This window comes from Saccoglossus kowalevskii, chromosome 16 (genome assembly GCF_978046115.1).
Source record: "Saccoglossus kowalevskii chromosome 16, keSacKowa6.1, whole genome shotgun sequence".
Taxonomy (NCBI): Eukaryota; Metazoa; Hemichordata; class Enteropneusta; family Harrimaniidae; genus Saccoglossus; species Saccoglossus kowalevskii.
The window spans coordinates 12,767,978-12,783,066 of NC_140656.1; the positions used below are offsets into that span (position 1 = coordinate 12,767,978).

At 33.5% G+C, this 15,089-nt stretch overlaps 1 protein-coding gene across 1 annotated transcript; it reads left to right on the forward strand.

Annotated features, from left to right (window-relative positions):
- The first annotated feature begins 3,826 nt into the window (after positions 1-3,826).
- Positions 3,827-15,089, forward strand: LOC100369179 (nuclear cap-binding protein subunit 3-like). The gene is made up of 9 exons (XM_002734937.3): positions 3,827-4,057; positions 5,803-5,880; positions 6,865-6,964; positions 7,622-7,750; positions 8,067-8,204; positions 8,964-9,191; positions 10,080-10,179; positions 10,705-11,004; positions 14,463-15,089. The coding sequence occupies exons 1-9, from the start codon at positions 3,872-3,874 to the stop codon at positions 14,746-14,748; spliced, it is 1,545 nt and encodes a 514-aa protein (XP_002734983.1). The 5' UTR covers positions 3,827-3,871; the 3' UTR covers positions 14,749-15,089.

Consider the following 15,089-nt stretch of genomic DNA (forward strand, 5'->3'; position numbering starts at 1 on the left):
CATTACAAAACGCAGAGCCAATTGATACTATTTATATAAAATTGGAACCTATGTTTAAAATGTTATAATAGTGTCAAAGTGGCTACTATCTACTAAAAATACAACCATAATTTCCTTAAAAATTAAGCTGGTGACCCCCAAGTTTGTTTAAGTCAATATCCTTATAATGCCCTTATTTTTTGGAAAATTAATAAATTCTGGGTATTTGCATTCATGAGTAGGCTTCTATCTTTAATAATCCACAGGAATTTTACACGGGAAATTTATATAAAAATAATAATACCCACATTTACCTTTAGTGTTTGGAATTTTTTTTTTTATCAGTAGGTTTGCTTGCAAATTTTTTTTTTAGAAGTTCATCTTATCCAACATTTTTTTTCATTATCTTCAACGGAGGTAAAAAAGACTTGATATTTTACTGCTATTTTACGTTTTTTGACAAAGTGGCCTCCATTTTGACAAATTTGATCAAATCTCAAGACAAAACAGTCGGCCATTTTGGTGCAAATTTTGAAAAAAAAATATGACGTGCACGTGTAACCCAATATACATGATCATCATATAAAGTTTGATTGAAATTGCCCTATTCAGCTTCGGGAAACAGTTCCAGACACATTACAGACTGTGAATTTAAGATATTAAACAAAATGGCCGCCATTTCGGCAAATTTGATCAAATCTCTAAACAAAACATGGTGTTGTATTGTCTTGAAGTACAGTACCTATGTAAAAACTTTCAAGTGAATCAGGCGATATCTTTCAGAGGAATCAACACAAAAATGAAAAAAAAAATGAAATGGCCGTGAGTCGGCTATTTTGGGCCGAATCTTGAAAAAAAGTGATGTGCACCAATAACCCAATATGCATGATCACCATACAAAGTTTGATTGAAATCGCCCTGTTCACATTTAAATATCAGAATTTAGCAAATTTGAGGAACAAAATGGCTGCTAGTCAGCCATATTTAATTGAATCGTAACGAAAATTGGCATATGTAGGTCATCATAGATTGTCTGTATACCAAGTTTGAACGAGATCGGTCAAAGGCTGTCCGATAAATGGATCCAGAAGGACGGACGGAACCCAAATTAATAATCCCCGTTTTCGGACTTCGTCCGAACTGGGACTAAAAAGGTTCGTCGGCAGTCCGAAAACAAAAAGAAAAAAAAGAAGAAAGTGTGCATCGTCCCCACATCCTGTTACAAAGCAACAAAAGATCACTGACATTGTAACAAAAAGGACTAAAAGGCAGATGACTGCTACATGTACTAAAGTGGCTGATGACAGTGGAATGGTTGGTGCGAGTGAGGTGGGTGGTGAGTGGAATGGTTGGTGAAAGTGAGGTGGGTGGTGAGAATGAGATAGTAGGTGTGAGTGAGATGGGTGGTGAAAGTGAGGTGGGTGGTGAGAGTCGGATTGTAGGTCAGAACGAGATTGCTCAGTAAGAGTGTGATGTAAAACATTCGCTGACAAAAAAATTTTCTCATTTATTTTAATATTTATTTTATTACATTTTATTTATTTTTTACTCCCGTGTGCAAAGCACACGATGGGAGTCTTTGCAGTTACCCTGTCTGTATGTGTGACCTGATATCTCAAGAACCGTATGGGTGAATACATGTAGGTGCTCTGGGCTAATACGCAGATTTGATTAGGTTTTAATTAGTCAACTTTTGGCTTTTCCACTGATATCTCAGGTACTAATCATCACATTTCAATGAAACTTGCATTGATACATAGGATGATGCACAGACAAATATGAGAAATATTAATTACCTAATTTGCTTAATTAATCAATTTTTAGCTTTTGATATTTCAAGTACTATTACTTCATTACTTTTCAATGAATCTTGGTACATAGATGTTCTAGGACAATACACAGACCTGATTAGTTTAGGGTTAAAATCAGATCATATTAATTACTTAATTTGCATAATAAATCATAATTTTTGGTTATAATCACATTTCAATGAAACTTCGTACATAGATGGTCTGTGACAGTACTTATCTTAATTTAATGAATCTTGGTACATATATACTCTTACACAATGTGATGATCAAGTTGGTTTTAGGTTTATATACATCTATAATAATTATATAATATCTATAATAATATAAATCTATAATAATTTACTTTTCAGCTTTCAACTAATTTAGTTATGATTAATCATCACATTATAATGAAACTTTGTACATGTGCACCCTGGAACAATATACAGACCTAAATCTATACATAATAATTTCTCAATTTGTATAATAATTCATTTCGTTCATTGAGGTAATCCACAGACATGATTAGTTTAATGCATATTGATTATCTATGATTAGCCCATTTCTGATAATGTAAACAAAAATCAGATTTAAATTGAATTCATCGCAGAGGTGCTCTGGTACTAATTAGAATAAAACCATGGATGAAAAATCAAATGTATTTTCTGTATGTATTATAAATTGTGATAATGTGAATCACATTTTTTCATGTTGTGCATCTCAAATAGCAGACATAAATTAGTTGCCAAGCTTCTTGTTTGAAAAGCAAATCTTAAATTTTGATTAATTTTAATGTGTCTCCAATACTCTCAGCACTCAAGAGTTCTTTCTAAGCTTCCTTTGATATTTATTTTATTTTTTACTTGTTTAATAAAACATGGTTCCATACAATCATGAATGTATCTTGTCTATTATTGTGGTCACATAACCTAGCGTGGAATGCTTTATTTGCACTGGCATTTTATTTTCCTTGTTTTGCCTGTAGTCAATTTTATGCAAAATAAATTCCAGTGAAAATGCAGCTTTCTCTATACGTTTGCATTGAGTCTTAATACAACATAGTGAAAATTAGATCCACACAATGCCAGAAAGCTGTTTTCAGCGAAAATAAATTCCAGAGAAAATAAAGTATTTTACAGTAGTCAGCAATATTGCAAGCAACTTTTCTAACAATGTTTTTGTTTTAGTCTGTAAATGTATTTAAACTAAAACAGCTAAATTGTTAGAGATATTGCATGCAATACCATATTTGCTCTATTAGTAGCGCATGCTCTTATGTAAATAACAGTGTTTCTATGGTCAAAATACATATTTTAATAAATCAGTATACAATCAATGCATTTGTTGCCGTACATGTGCTTCTATTGGAGATGCTCTTCTAATAGAGCATGTATGGTATACAATCAAAATGCAGCTAGAGTGAAATTGTTTTTGAAATTAATATTGAAATGCAGATAATAATTTTCCTTCTGCTATTAATTAATCCACAAACAAGAATTATATTGACATCCATTTATATATGACCTAGTTTCTTCTTGTATTCTGTGTCACCTTATCTTGGCAGGAAGAATTGCCATATTTTTCCCTAAGTCATATTGTGACAAATATTTTTTTTTTACACTGGTGAAGCAGCAATTTTTTTTTTGAAGAACCCTTCACTTTGCAATTTTTTTTTCATTTCTGACCTCCCCTCCCCTCAAAAATCAAATGGTCCAACCCTAAGATGACACTGGTTTATTTTCTATAGTATTTATATATACAACATGCGGCCTTTATGTTTCTACATGTATTTCTAAGTTAATTTACAAATAAGTATCAGACGGACTATTTCAACATTGACCTAGAAATATAGAGGGCGCCTGTGCTACACAAATTGTTATTTTTTGGAAATGCCCATGGTTAAAGGTGAAGACAAGCCAAAAACATAATGCTCCCCATGGAGTCTTGGGAGTATTATGTTGTTAGCCTAGATTTTTCCTTTAAATCTTGGGAATGTACCTGTTACCACATTATTGTAGCCACAGGTGGCGTCCTGAGTACAGTGACCTGCCGTTGTTCAGTGGGTCACTGATGCATGATGGTTACGGAAGAGATTTTCCAACATGGCGGAAACTGTTGTTGTTGAAAGTATGGACAAGACGGAAGCTCGAGGAAGTGACGATGATGCTTTTAATCTTGACAGTTCAGGTAGTGAGAGTTCTGAGAGCGAAGAATCTGAGGCCGCCCCAGTACGACAAAAGCGGCAATACAACGACAAGAAGATAGATAAACCTCTGTCGGAAATTGTGGTGAGTTGGTTCCAGTGGATTCTTCATAACAGTTGGTTTCGCGGCGTTTAAGGGTTGTATTTTGCGATCGACGTATTCTGCTGAACAGGGTGTCAAACAGAATACCCGACTGCAAATTCGAAACCCTGCAAATAACATAAACGCCGCAAAACCCTCGTCTATCATGTCGGCAGATCGTGCCGTGTTGTAATAATGACAGTGCATTACGTTGTTTAGTCGCATTTGGTCACACTACAATCATAGATGTTTTCTAAGGTCTATGCTACAATGTAAAAAAGTATAGTTTACACATAGCGTCAATGGGTCTTGTACTAAAAATTTAGTAAACCTTTTATTTGCTGATGTAACAATGTCGTGGGGCTGAAATCAACATATGATTATATTTTACTATCATGATTATTACTACCTTATACTAAAATATATTTGCATATTTAGAGTACTAACGAATTCCAACTTATGGTCCGGCTAGACTTAAAATACACCACGAATATTCACTTGTGAGATATAATTTTTGGTATGTGTTGGTTCTTAGATATCTAAGCTTCGTTGTCCTGTACTTCATTTAGTAATTCAAACTTCCCAGATTGTGTCAAATCAAAGGGTTTCTTGATTTCGATATCAAAACCGCCTTGGCTTAATTATTTGCTGGGGGGGGGGGGCGCTTAGGTACGTGCTGTGCAACTTGCATTGCATGAACCTAAACTTGTTAGGTAATGAAATTCACAGGAAGTTGACAATCCCTAATACTGCTAAATCGCTAGTTGTGAACTTTATCAGGATTCCCGTATGAAGTTACACATCATTCTAGCAAGGAAAAATATTGATTACTGTTGTGCAGGTTATATAATAAAATATGAAATAATTAATATTTCATTTGTGTTAGTATATCTTTATTTATTAAAATATGTACACATTATATTTAATTGGGGTGGGTATTGCCAAGCAAGTTTATAAAATTATAAACAAATATTTTCGTAAATAACACTGACCGCAAAATACGCCTTTGAGAAGTATTACTTATGAATACTTTATATTGCAATTTCTTTCAATTTGAATTAGTTGTATTGCAAAGCATTAATAATAATAATACATGTAATAATATTTATTGCATCTTTAGAAATACAGTATTATATCAGTACAGTAGCAATAAAAGTATAATAAATAAGAATAAATAATGTAAATATATACCGGTACATTCCTTTATTTCATTGTTGAGACTGGGTTATACAGTTTGTTACGTACTACAATTTATCTATATTGGAAAACGGTTATGGGGATTATTAATTTCAATAAACAATATTCAACTATCCTTTGCAACACCAATAAGATCATAATGGCAATGTTTATTGGTCTTTGAAACTGGAGACATTATCAGAGCATGGGTCTTATTTTGGAACTCCTGCCAGGATGGTATTCCCAGAATAGTGCCAGTTGTTATAGAAACATAAAACTTTAATTCTCAACAAGGATGAAAAGACCAGTTACTGAGACAAAGCCCTACTCCCTGCGAAACCCTACAAATACGAAATCCAATTACTGTGAAAGCCACTCACTGCAAAGCTACTAGTATAAGTGATAAATAAAATGTTAGCTTTGAAAAGTGAGCCTTTTCAAAATTGGGCAACATTTGGCAAAAACAAATTATAATAACTTCATCTTCATCACACATGTCTGAATGGCAGTCAGAGAATGCTGCCCTGAATAATGTATTTTACAACTATCTTTTCATTATCTACTCATTTTAGGCAGAAAGTAGAATTGGACAGAGAAGGTACGAGAATAAAGCTGGTGATTTCATCACTGGTTTTGATGTCACTTCACAGGTATGCTTACACTAGCTTTGGTTCGATAGCTTCGCATTGCGACAGACGTTACCTTACCTTACCTTTATCTTATTCTTGTTGATGTTTTTTTTCTGTATTTTTCTTGTTGAGTAGCTGTCTTGAGTTACAGGAGCTCCCTTGCAAACACGAAAAGTGATAAATCTATGTTTAGGCCCTTTTGGTTCCATGTGCTTGCTTGTCTGTGCTCCATTTGACCTACTTTAGGGACTGATTTTGTTAATTACTGAATGTGACATAATATTGCGCGTCAGTTTGTTTTTAGATTTTTAGTCCCAAAAAACAACAAAAAACATTCCAAAAACTGTTACACATACCTGGGCTGATTCCATTCAAACTTGGTACAATCAAATACAGTTACGGTAGTAACTTATACATGTGTTTCGCGATTTGATTCAAAATGGCTGACTGTCAGCCATTATTTTGTTGCTCTCATGTGTGAAGCACACAATAGGAGTCTTGGCAGTAACCCTTTCTCTGTGTACAAGTGTATTTATGTGTGTTTTCAAGTTTCTTCACACAGACACTCTATAGGTACCTGGTCTGGCCTAAATTTATCCTCAAAGCATGTTGGTTAGCACGTTATAGTGAACAATTGTCCTGCATCAGAAATTAACTTGTTCAACTGATGACTCAATTGATAGTGCCCTGTACAGATAGTGTGGATAATGTTTTGAATATTTTCTCTGAAATTACAAATATACTGTAGAATACTTTCGCTTGGAATTAATTTTCGCTATTTTCACTGAAGGGATGATTCAGTGAAAATAAAATCCAGCGAATATACATTTTTTCCTATGTATTACATTCAACTTGACAAAAATCAGTGAAAATAAATTCCATACAAAATGCTTAAAAAGTTTTTTCAGCGAAAATTAATTCCAGCTAAAATAAAATATTCTACAGTAGCTTGTTTATAAGAATAAGTTTGCAATAGTTCATCTTTTGTACATGTATATTGTTTAGGAGTATAAAGCTAAAAAGAAAGAAAGAGGCAAAAGATTCGGTATTGGCAAGGTTGACGATGAGAAGATGGAGTTAGATTCATCATTAGAACAGTTCATCAGTAAGTATGTTTTCATTCTTCAGGAGTAGCATTATCTTGAGTTTGAATGTCTGTAACTTTGTAATGTTTTTGTTCAACAAAGAAGTCATTTGTATCGCTAACAACAAACTTTGAAACGATTACTGTGAATTCTATGTGTCAGTGAATATTGCAAAATTTTGTAGTAGTGAAGATTTCTCTTCTGTGTCAGATATTGAAGTCTACAACATTCATGGTGTATATCATCATATGTGTGTTATTAATATGAGGTTATTACGAGGATACCTCAAAGTATGCATGAAGAAAGTACAGCAGGAGTACTGACCGGTGTGCCGCGGAGGTCGATGCATGACGTACTGTCTGAGTGATAATACATGTATAAATAACCTTATCTTTTCCTTCCAAGGATACACCATACAAATGCTGAAATCCAAAATGTTTAGAAAACTCTGGTGGAAGCCTTCTTTGTTTTTATTATTAGAGGTTGCTTACATGCGTAATCATTCCATATTTGGATTTCGCAATTCCTTATATGGTAGGATGAAAATACCCCGTAAAATACCACAAATTTACTGTTGGGACTTATAACTTAACTAGTTTTGCATGAAAGTGAAGGCTTGTATAGAAATAGCTAAATATCATGGTGTTTCACACATTTATAATTTCTCTGTTCTTCAGATGACGACGAAGATATCCGTTTAGATGCTTTACATTTAAAAGGTGTAGATAACATGAGTACTCAAGACATCTTTGATTATTTCAAAGAATTCCAACCAGGTTCCATTGAATGGATAGACGATACATCCTGTAAGTTCATGTGCATTAAGTTAAAGTTGCATTCACACATTGCAAACCCGTGTGGTACTTGCATGTTGATAAATACACCAGTAAATTAAGGTCACTAACTATACAAAACAATAAAAAAAGTAACAGTAAAAAGTAAAAAAGTGCATACAAGTTACAAAATTACATTTACAAATTCACTGTCCATTAACATACAGAAATACATTACAATACAATGGTAATGTGACAGGGTGCCTAAATTATGGTTATTGTATGATGTATTTATTATTGTATGTCTACTGTATATTTATCAGTTTTAACTATTGTTTCTTTGTGAAAGGTAATGTTGTTTGGTTGGACCCACACACTGCAAGAAGGGCATTATTGGCGCGGAGTAAACAAATGTCTACCACTGCTGTACAAGAAGATAATTCATCACAACCAAATATACAAGAGAAACATTCTTCTGATATGGAAGGTATGATTGTAAAGTACTGACTCAATGAACTTGATTGTCCTGTAAAATAATTTATTTTCGCTATCTTTGTTGAAGGAATGATTCAGTGAAAATGAAATCCAGCACATATACCCTTTTTCTATATTTTACATTCAACTCATCAAAACTCAGTGAAAATAAACTCCATACAAAACACTTAAAATGTCTTTTCAGCAAAAATTAATTGCAGCTAAAATAAAATATTTTAAAGTGATGTGATTCTTTTCAGATATACCCAGGTCTGGATCGGGTCTATGTACATATCTGTCTGGTTGAGCCTACATCTCAGACATGTATTTCTTATCATTCAAACTTAACACATATCAAACTGTTTTCCTCTAGAAGAAACTATCATTAGTTTAATACCTTATACCTGCAATAGCATTTGTCGTGATTACAAGATATTACTAAAAATAAGAGCTGCTATAATCATTGAATACTGTACATGAAACTGATCACATCCCGACAACATTCACTGACGATAAAAAATTTTTCAACTCCATCTGCGTTATTTCATTGCGGCTCATTGATGATTTATAATAACTTCAGGGAAGTTTACTACCCGAATAAAATTATTGCAAAATTTATACGGTTAAATAGTCCTGTCAATATATCCTAGTTTTTGACTCCCGAGTCATTTGTCTGAATCAAAGGATCTCATGAATATTCATGAGGTGATGAGATAATTCAAATTAATGCTTATTTGATTTATTCCAACTCTAAACCATATTTATTTTGTAGAAGATGTTATCCTTGATTTAGAAGTGGACACTGAAGACAAAGAGACTGGGGAATTAGAAAGACATCAGGGAAAAATTAAGCTCTCACCAATACGCTTTGAAGAAGAAACGGGTGAAGTGAGCACAGAGAATAAATTACAACAAAGTCAACAGAATAATGATAAAATTTACAGAGTGGGAGTCCCGCATCATAAAGCCAAAAAGTTATTACTACGCTATGCAACTAAACGTAAGTTTGAATTCAATGCATTTGGTGTGTAGTCACATCTGGATACATATTTGAAATTTAAAAAGGAATATTTGTACTTTATATAAGTCACCGGAAATTATATTTACATTTTTAACTTCTTTTTCAAAGTCATAAACCCAAGTAATATTTATAATGAATGGATTTGAATTAAGATTGCTAATTTTGAGACTATTTCAACAATTTTCCATTATCTCTTGATAATTTGATCATTTTCAACTTCTTGGAAACCTCCAGTCAGATCACTTTAAACAGTATTGTCACATGCATAGGCTCATAGCCATATTTAGCTTTTCTGTAAGGGGGAATATGTTTTTAGTTGAAACCCATGCATATTGATCACCCAATTTTCATAATAATGAAACATACACCAGTTAGTTTACAAAAAGTTGAATTGGAGGGGAGGAATATGTTATGGTTGAAAGCCATGCATATTAATTGCCAAATTTGCATAATAATTCTCAATTTAACTGTAGTGAAGTATTGATAACACGCGTCCTGATTTGTTAGTGTGGTAACCTATCAGTATATTATGTATATCGTATGTATACAATTTGTGCTCTATTAGTAGCATGTATGTAAAGTTTTTTCTTCTATTGCCAAAATAAATATTATTTTAACGATTTAGTATATCACCAATGCAATTTTTGGTTACATGTGCTTCTAATAGAGCAAATAAGAATGCATTAATTGTTGTGTTGAGCACATGTTGAGCACTGATTCTGAACTAAAACTGAAAATTATTAAAACCTGTTTATTCAGTGAATGAAATTAATATGAATGTTTATTGGTGTCAAATAACTGATTTATGTACAGTAATCTAATTGTATTTTTATCTTATTATTCATAACTCTATCTTGTACAATGTAGGTGACAGAAAACAGAAAGGTGCTGCCAAAAAAAGTAAATACTATGTAAAGCATGGTAATCCCAATTTTGGTGGAATGAAAGGTCTTATAAGTCAGTCATTGTGAGTATATCTTAGGATAGAATGCTACACAAACGTCAAAATAGTGTTTTTGACTCCTGTGTGCAAAGCACACAACAGGAGTCTTTGCGGTTAGTGTGTCTGTGTGTGTGTTTTCCACTGATATCTCAAGAACCAATTATCAGATTTCAATGAAACTTGATACATAAATTCTCAGGAATGCCCACGCCTGATTGGTTTTTGGTTCAAAATCATGCATATTATTTACCTATTTTGCATATTAATTAGCCATTTTGCATATTATTTACCTATTTTGCATATTAATTACCTGTTTTGCATATTATATACTTATTTTGCATATTAATTAGACTTTTTTAAGCATTTTCAATTGTTGCTCACTCGATGGTACCATTCAACAGATTTCTATGAAACATGGTATATATATGCTCTAGGATAATGAACATAATGATTAGTTTTTATTTGAAATTTGTGCATATTAATGGCCTGATTTGCATATTAATTAGCAAATTTTAAGCCTTTTCACTTTATTATATACTATTTAAACAGGCAAAGAAAGATAAAATCAGGTAGTGTTATTCCTGGAAAACGGAAAAGATCGTTGATTAATTATCAAGATTTAGATGTATTTAATGATGATAATCATGGAAACATGCAAGATGATTATGATGTGGTGGAGGAGGCAGAAGAGGAGGAATATGTGTCAGATGGTAATGAAGAAAAGAAAAAAGACTCTGATATTGAGGAGATGGAGTTAGAAGTTGAGAGATTGACAAGGCCACTAGTCGCTGAGAAAAGAATACGTGGGATGTATGCTGATCAAGTGGAAGAGCAGTTGAAAGATATTAGGTGAGATATACAAGTAATCTCACAGCAACTGTCAAGTACAAGTAATCGTCATAGAAACTTTGTAGTACATGTCAATATCAGCAACTTTCTAGTCTAGAAATCCTTATAGCAACTTTTTAGTATAAGTAATCGTCATAGCAGCTTCCTAGTATATGTAGTCATCAGTATAGGAACTAATATTTACATTTTCTACATTTGTCCATTTGGCATCATTTTTTGGACATTTCTAGAACAATTTAGGCAACACATAATTGAGTCAATATAAGCGTTTGTTTTTTACTTTGTGGTCAATGGATCTGTTTCTCACCAACTTATTATTGACATCACTCATGGTAGGTTACTGATGCCTGTCAGTTTTCTTGGTGATGATACAGTAGTTTTCAAAATGGCTGACTGGTGGCCATGTTGTTTTAATTTGTCCTTAATCTTTTCTTGGATGTACCTTGACTGATATTGTTCAAAGTAGGTACAAAAATATGACATGATGACATACATAAGCTCATTGATTTGTTTTTTATCTCTGTCTAGTGTCCATTTCCATCCCTCCTTGGATGACTTTATTGATAAATGACATCACTCACACTGGGTTACTAATCGCTCACTGATTGTCATTTTGTTTTATCCATGTGTTTTACCTGTACCTGTTTCGCAGATATACTTAAAGCACAATAAGCTGCATGTTCCCTCTGTTCTCGGTGAAATTTGCCCCACTCACGGTCATTTCGTAAATGAATCTAAAATTGCTAAATGTTAAAGCGAACCTAAATGCGGCCTTAATTTATAGTTGTGTATATTCTAAACTGTATTCGAAATAATAGTGCAGTGGTTTAATTTTGTTTTAATTATAACTGTAGCTTGGATAGGCATTTGAAGTGCTTGCCATGGAGGCCATTCATGGAGGGGAATAATTAACGAACGAACATATTTAACATCCGGGTACTTTTCAAAGCTATCATGACGTTTTAGTATCTGATTGCATTTGTATACGCCATTGTACATAGCCGTTCATGCTGCCAAGCATTGTGTACTATTAGTATAAACTCAACTTTTATATGCACAATGTGCTTTTTAAAACTTGGGTTAGAGCCTTATGCGTTTGAACCACAGTATTCTGAGAATGAAAGCCCAATTGCGTTAAAGTACCGTACTTCCCCGATCGTAAGCCCCTCCCGAGTATGAAGCCCATCCCTATGTTTTTACTTGGTATTTATCGAGTTGAGGGCATTCACGATTATAAGCCCAGAGTGTTTTTACTGGGCGTCGACGATATTCTTTAAAATATGCGTGTAAAAGGTGTGTTTCATTTCATAATAATCATGATTGGCATGTTAGTTTGGTTCATACTTTTAGTTTTATGAGAAAACTTGCATTAATTTCAAGTTCAGAGTGCATGGCGAACGTACACAACGTGATTCGCATCGTTTCTATTCTGTCATTTACTCAGGATGAACATCGATGTTGCAATTCTGGAGTAATCCATATTTCTTTGAGTAGTAGCCTTCGAAAAGCCAAAAATGTGATCGTCAAGGCGTGTACCTGGTTATTGGGCATGGCTTACTTTGAGACTATCATGAAAGGCCTAGGGTTTGAACGATGAGACATGTTGGCGACCGAGAAAGGTGTTTAAATTCTTCCTCCACACTCTGTTTACCCACGGTTACTATTAACCGTCGTTTATATTTCGGAAATTGCGAATTGCCAGTTTTTAGGGAAAAAAATCATCGTTTTTTCGTTGCAATCAGTGCTACAGATCGCATTTTAACATTGCGGTAATTCACCTCCGCATTGCGCTAAAAAAATCATCGTCAATAATCGGAAAATTTCATCATTACGACACATCATTTTGATTGGTTAATGAAAGACATGACCTGTTATGTCAAAGGAAGTTGTTCCAGGTCAAATCGTGCTGAAAAACCTCATGGTGGAAAATTGTTTTGCGTCAAGAGTTTGCGTACGATCGAAAACATACCAAAACAAAGATAATGATAAATGCCTTCGTCCACTGTTTCCTCACAGACCCTACCCATTATTTCACTGTAAATTCAGACGGTATGTAAATCGTATTGTATTAAATTGTGTGTGTTTTTTATGAACATGTTTGTTTCTTCATTGTAAGTATCGTTCAAATCAATGACGCATTTTTTTTCAAAAATAAGTATTATTTTCCCGAGCCCGGCGCGGTGAACGAATATTTTTTTTGGATAATTTTTCGTTGTTTGCAAGATGGTTACAGTGTTTAACCCCAAAACAAAATCATTTTTTCTGAGTTGGTCCTCGAGTACAAGCTCATCCCTTACTTTTCCTTTACGTGTTCATGCCTCCGGGCTTATGATCAGGGAAGTACGGTATACTGTGACGATTCAGATCAGTCCAGTGTGAGTGATGAGAGTATATCGTCGACGATGCCCCTTGTTCGGATGAAAGTTTTATTTCAAATTACACGGAAGTCTGTGAACAATCTGCTTGGTGTTCCTGTGACACTTGTCCCATGATTTGCCAGTGCAGCCCCGTGAATACATGGACGAAAATGTTTCCACCACAACCCTACGAACTCAAGATTGCATACTCCAGCATCCATACTTTGAATAATTTGCACGCCGCACAATGCAGTACTGGAAAAAGCATTTATTAGATAGTTAGACAAAAAACAAAACAAAATGCCTGTCTCGATCAATTGCACATCCATAATGTTTGTATGTTGATATGCTTGAAAATAACATTAACGTAAAAGTCGAAACAACCTAGACTAAAAGTCAATTCACCAGTCCAGCCAACTATGGCTCCCTAAGTTGCTTATATTTAATCAGATACTATTTCGTCATCATGTATTGTTACCTTACCTGTTTATACCTCATGAGGGCGTTTTTTATGGCAAGATGGCGCAAACGGAAGTCCTTCGCAGGTTTATGATTTCTCATATTTAAATCATCATAACTCTGAAGATAATCATTTTTTTTTTTTTTTTTTTTCAAATTTATAATCAATATACATAACTTGATAAATACAAACACCAAAATAGGCTCTATTTAGTTCCCCTTTAACATGTCATATACATTTATGCATGTAAGTTAACATTACATGTATTATTGTTCCAATTGTGTCACATTACAGTTCTAAATATGTCAAATCACCGTTCCAAATATGTCACATTGCAGTTCCAAATGTGTCAGATTACATTTCCATGGATATCACATTATGGTTCCAAAGATGTCACAATACTGTTCCAAATATGTACATTAATGTTCCAAGAAGTAGCCTTCACTGAATTCAATACACAGCAAATAGCAATAATCAATCAATCAATCAGTCAAACAAACAATACATATTTTATACACTAGAGAGATAAGTATTTAGTGTGACTTTAAGATGGGTAATAATTTGAATATACTTTGGAAGGAATTCCAATGATTTGTGTCTGCACATTTGAATCTCATAGCATTTTGGTTTGTTTTTTACAGGAAACAACAGTTTGAGAAAAGTGGAAAGATTAAAGTAGTCGTAGATGCACGACAAAGACTTTCAAGTAAAATGAAAAACAGGATTGGACATCCGATATTGGAAGATAGTACAAAACAAAATTTCAAAATTGTTGTGGATTCACCAATACAACATTCAAAAAGAAGGAAAACAGACGATTCTGAATTTGAACCAGACTTAAGAATGAAGTTGATGAATAAAAAAACAAATAAAAGACTACTGGATAATCTTCCATCGCTTTCCATTGAGATACAGGACGATAATTGAATTCATACAAGTACAGAAGATGAGCTTCCATCTCTCTCCATGGAGATTGGTTATTAAGTTAAAACAAGGAGATCAATGGTTTTCCTGAACACTGTCTTCTTATTCCTTTTCAGATATGTGAACATAGGCTACAAGATAAATATGCCTACTTTCCATTGAGATATTTATGCGCTGAGAGCTCAATATACACAATATAAATGTTCTTTATTATTATATTTGATAATGATTAAATATACTCCAGAATGATTTACACATCTTGGTTCTTAGTTGTAATAAGGTAGTATTTTATTGATAAAATAAAATTCAACAATTGCTATTTCACTACAAGGCATACCCTACAA

Coding starts and splice junctions, on each gene's coding strand:
- LOC100369179 (XM_002734937.3), top strand. CDS start 3,872: ATGGCGGAAACTGTTGTTGTTGAAAGTATGGACAAGACGGAAGCTCGA. Junction 5,881..6,864: donor GTTTTGATGTCACTTCACAG/GTATGCTTACAC, acceptor TATATTGTTTAG/GAGTATAAAGCTAAAAAGAA. Junction 7,751..8,066: donor ATGGATAGACGATACATCCT/GTAAGTTCATGT, acceptor TCTTTGTGAAAG/GTAATGTTGTTTGGTTGGAC.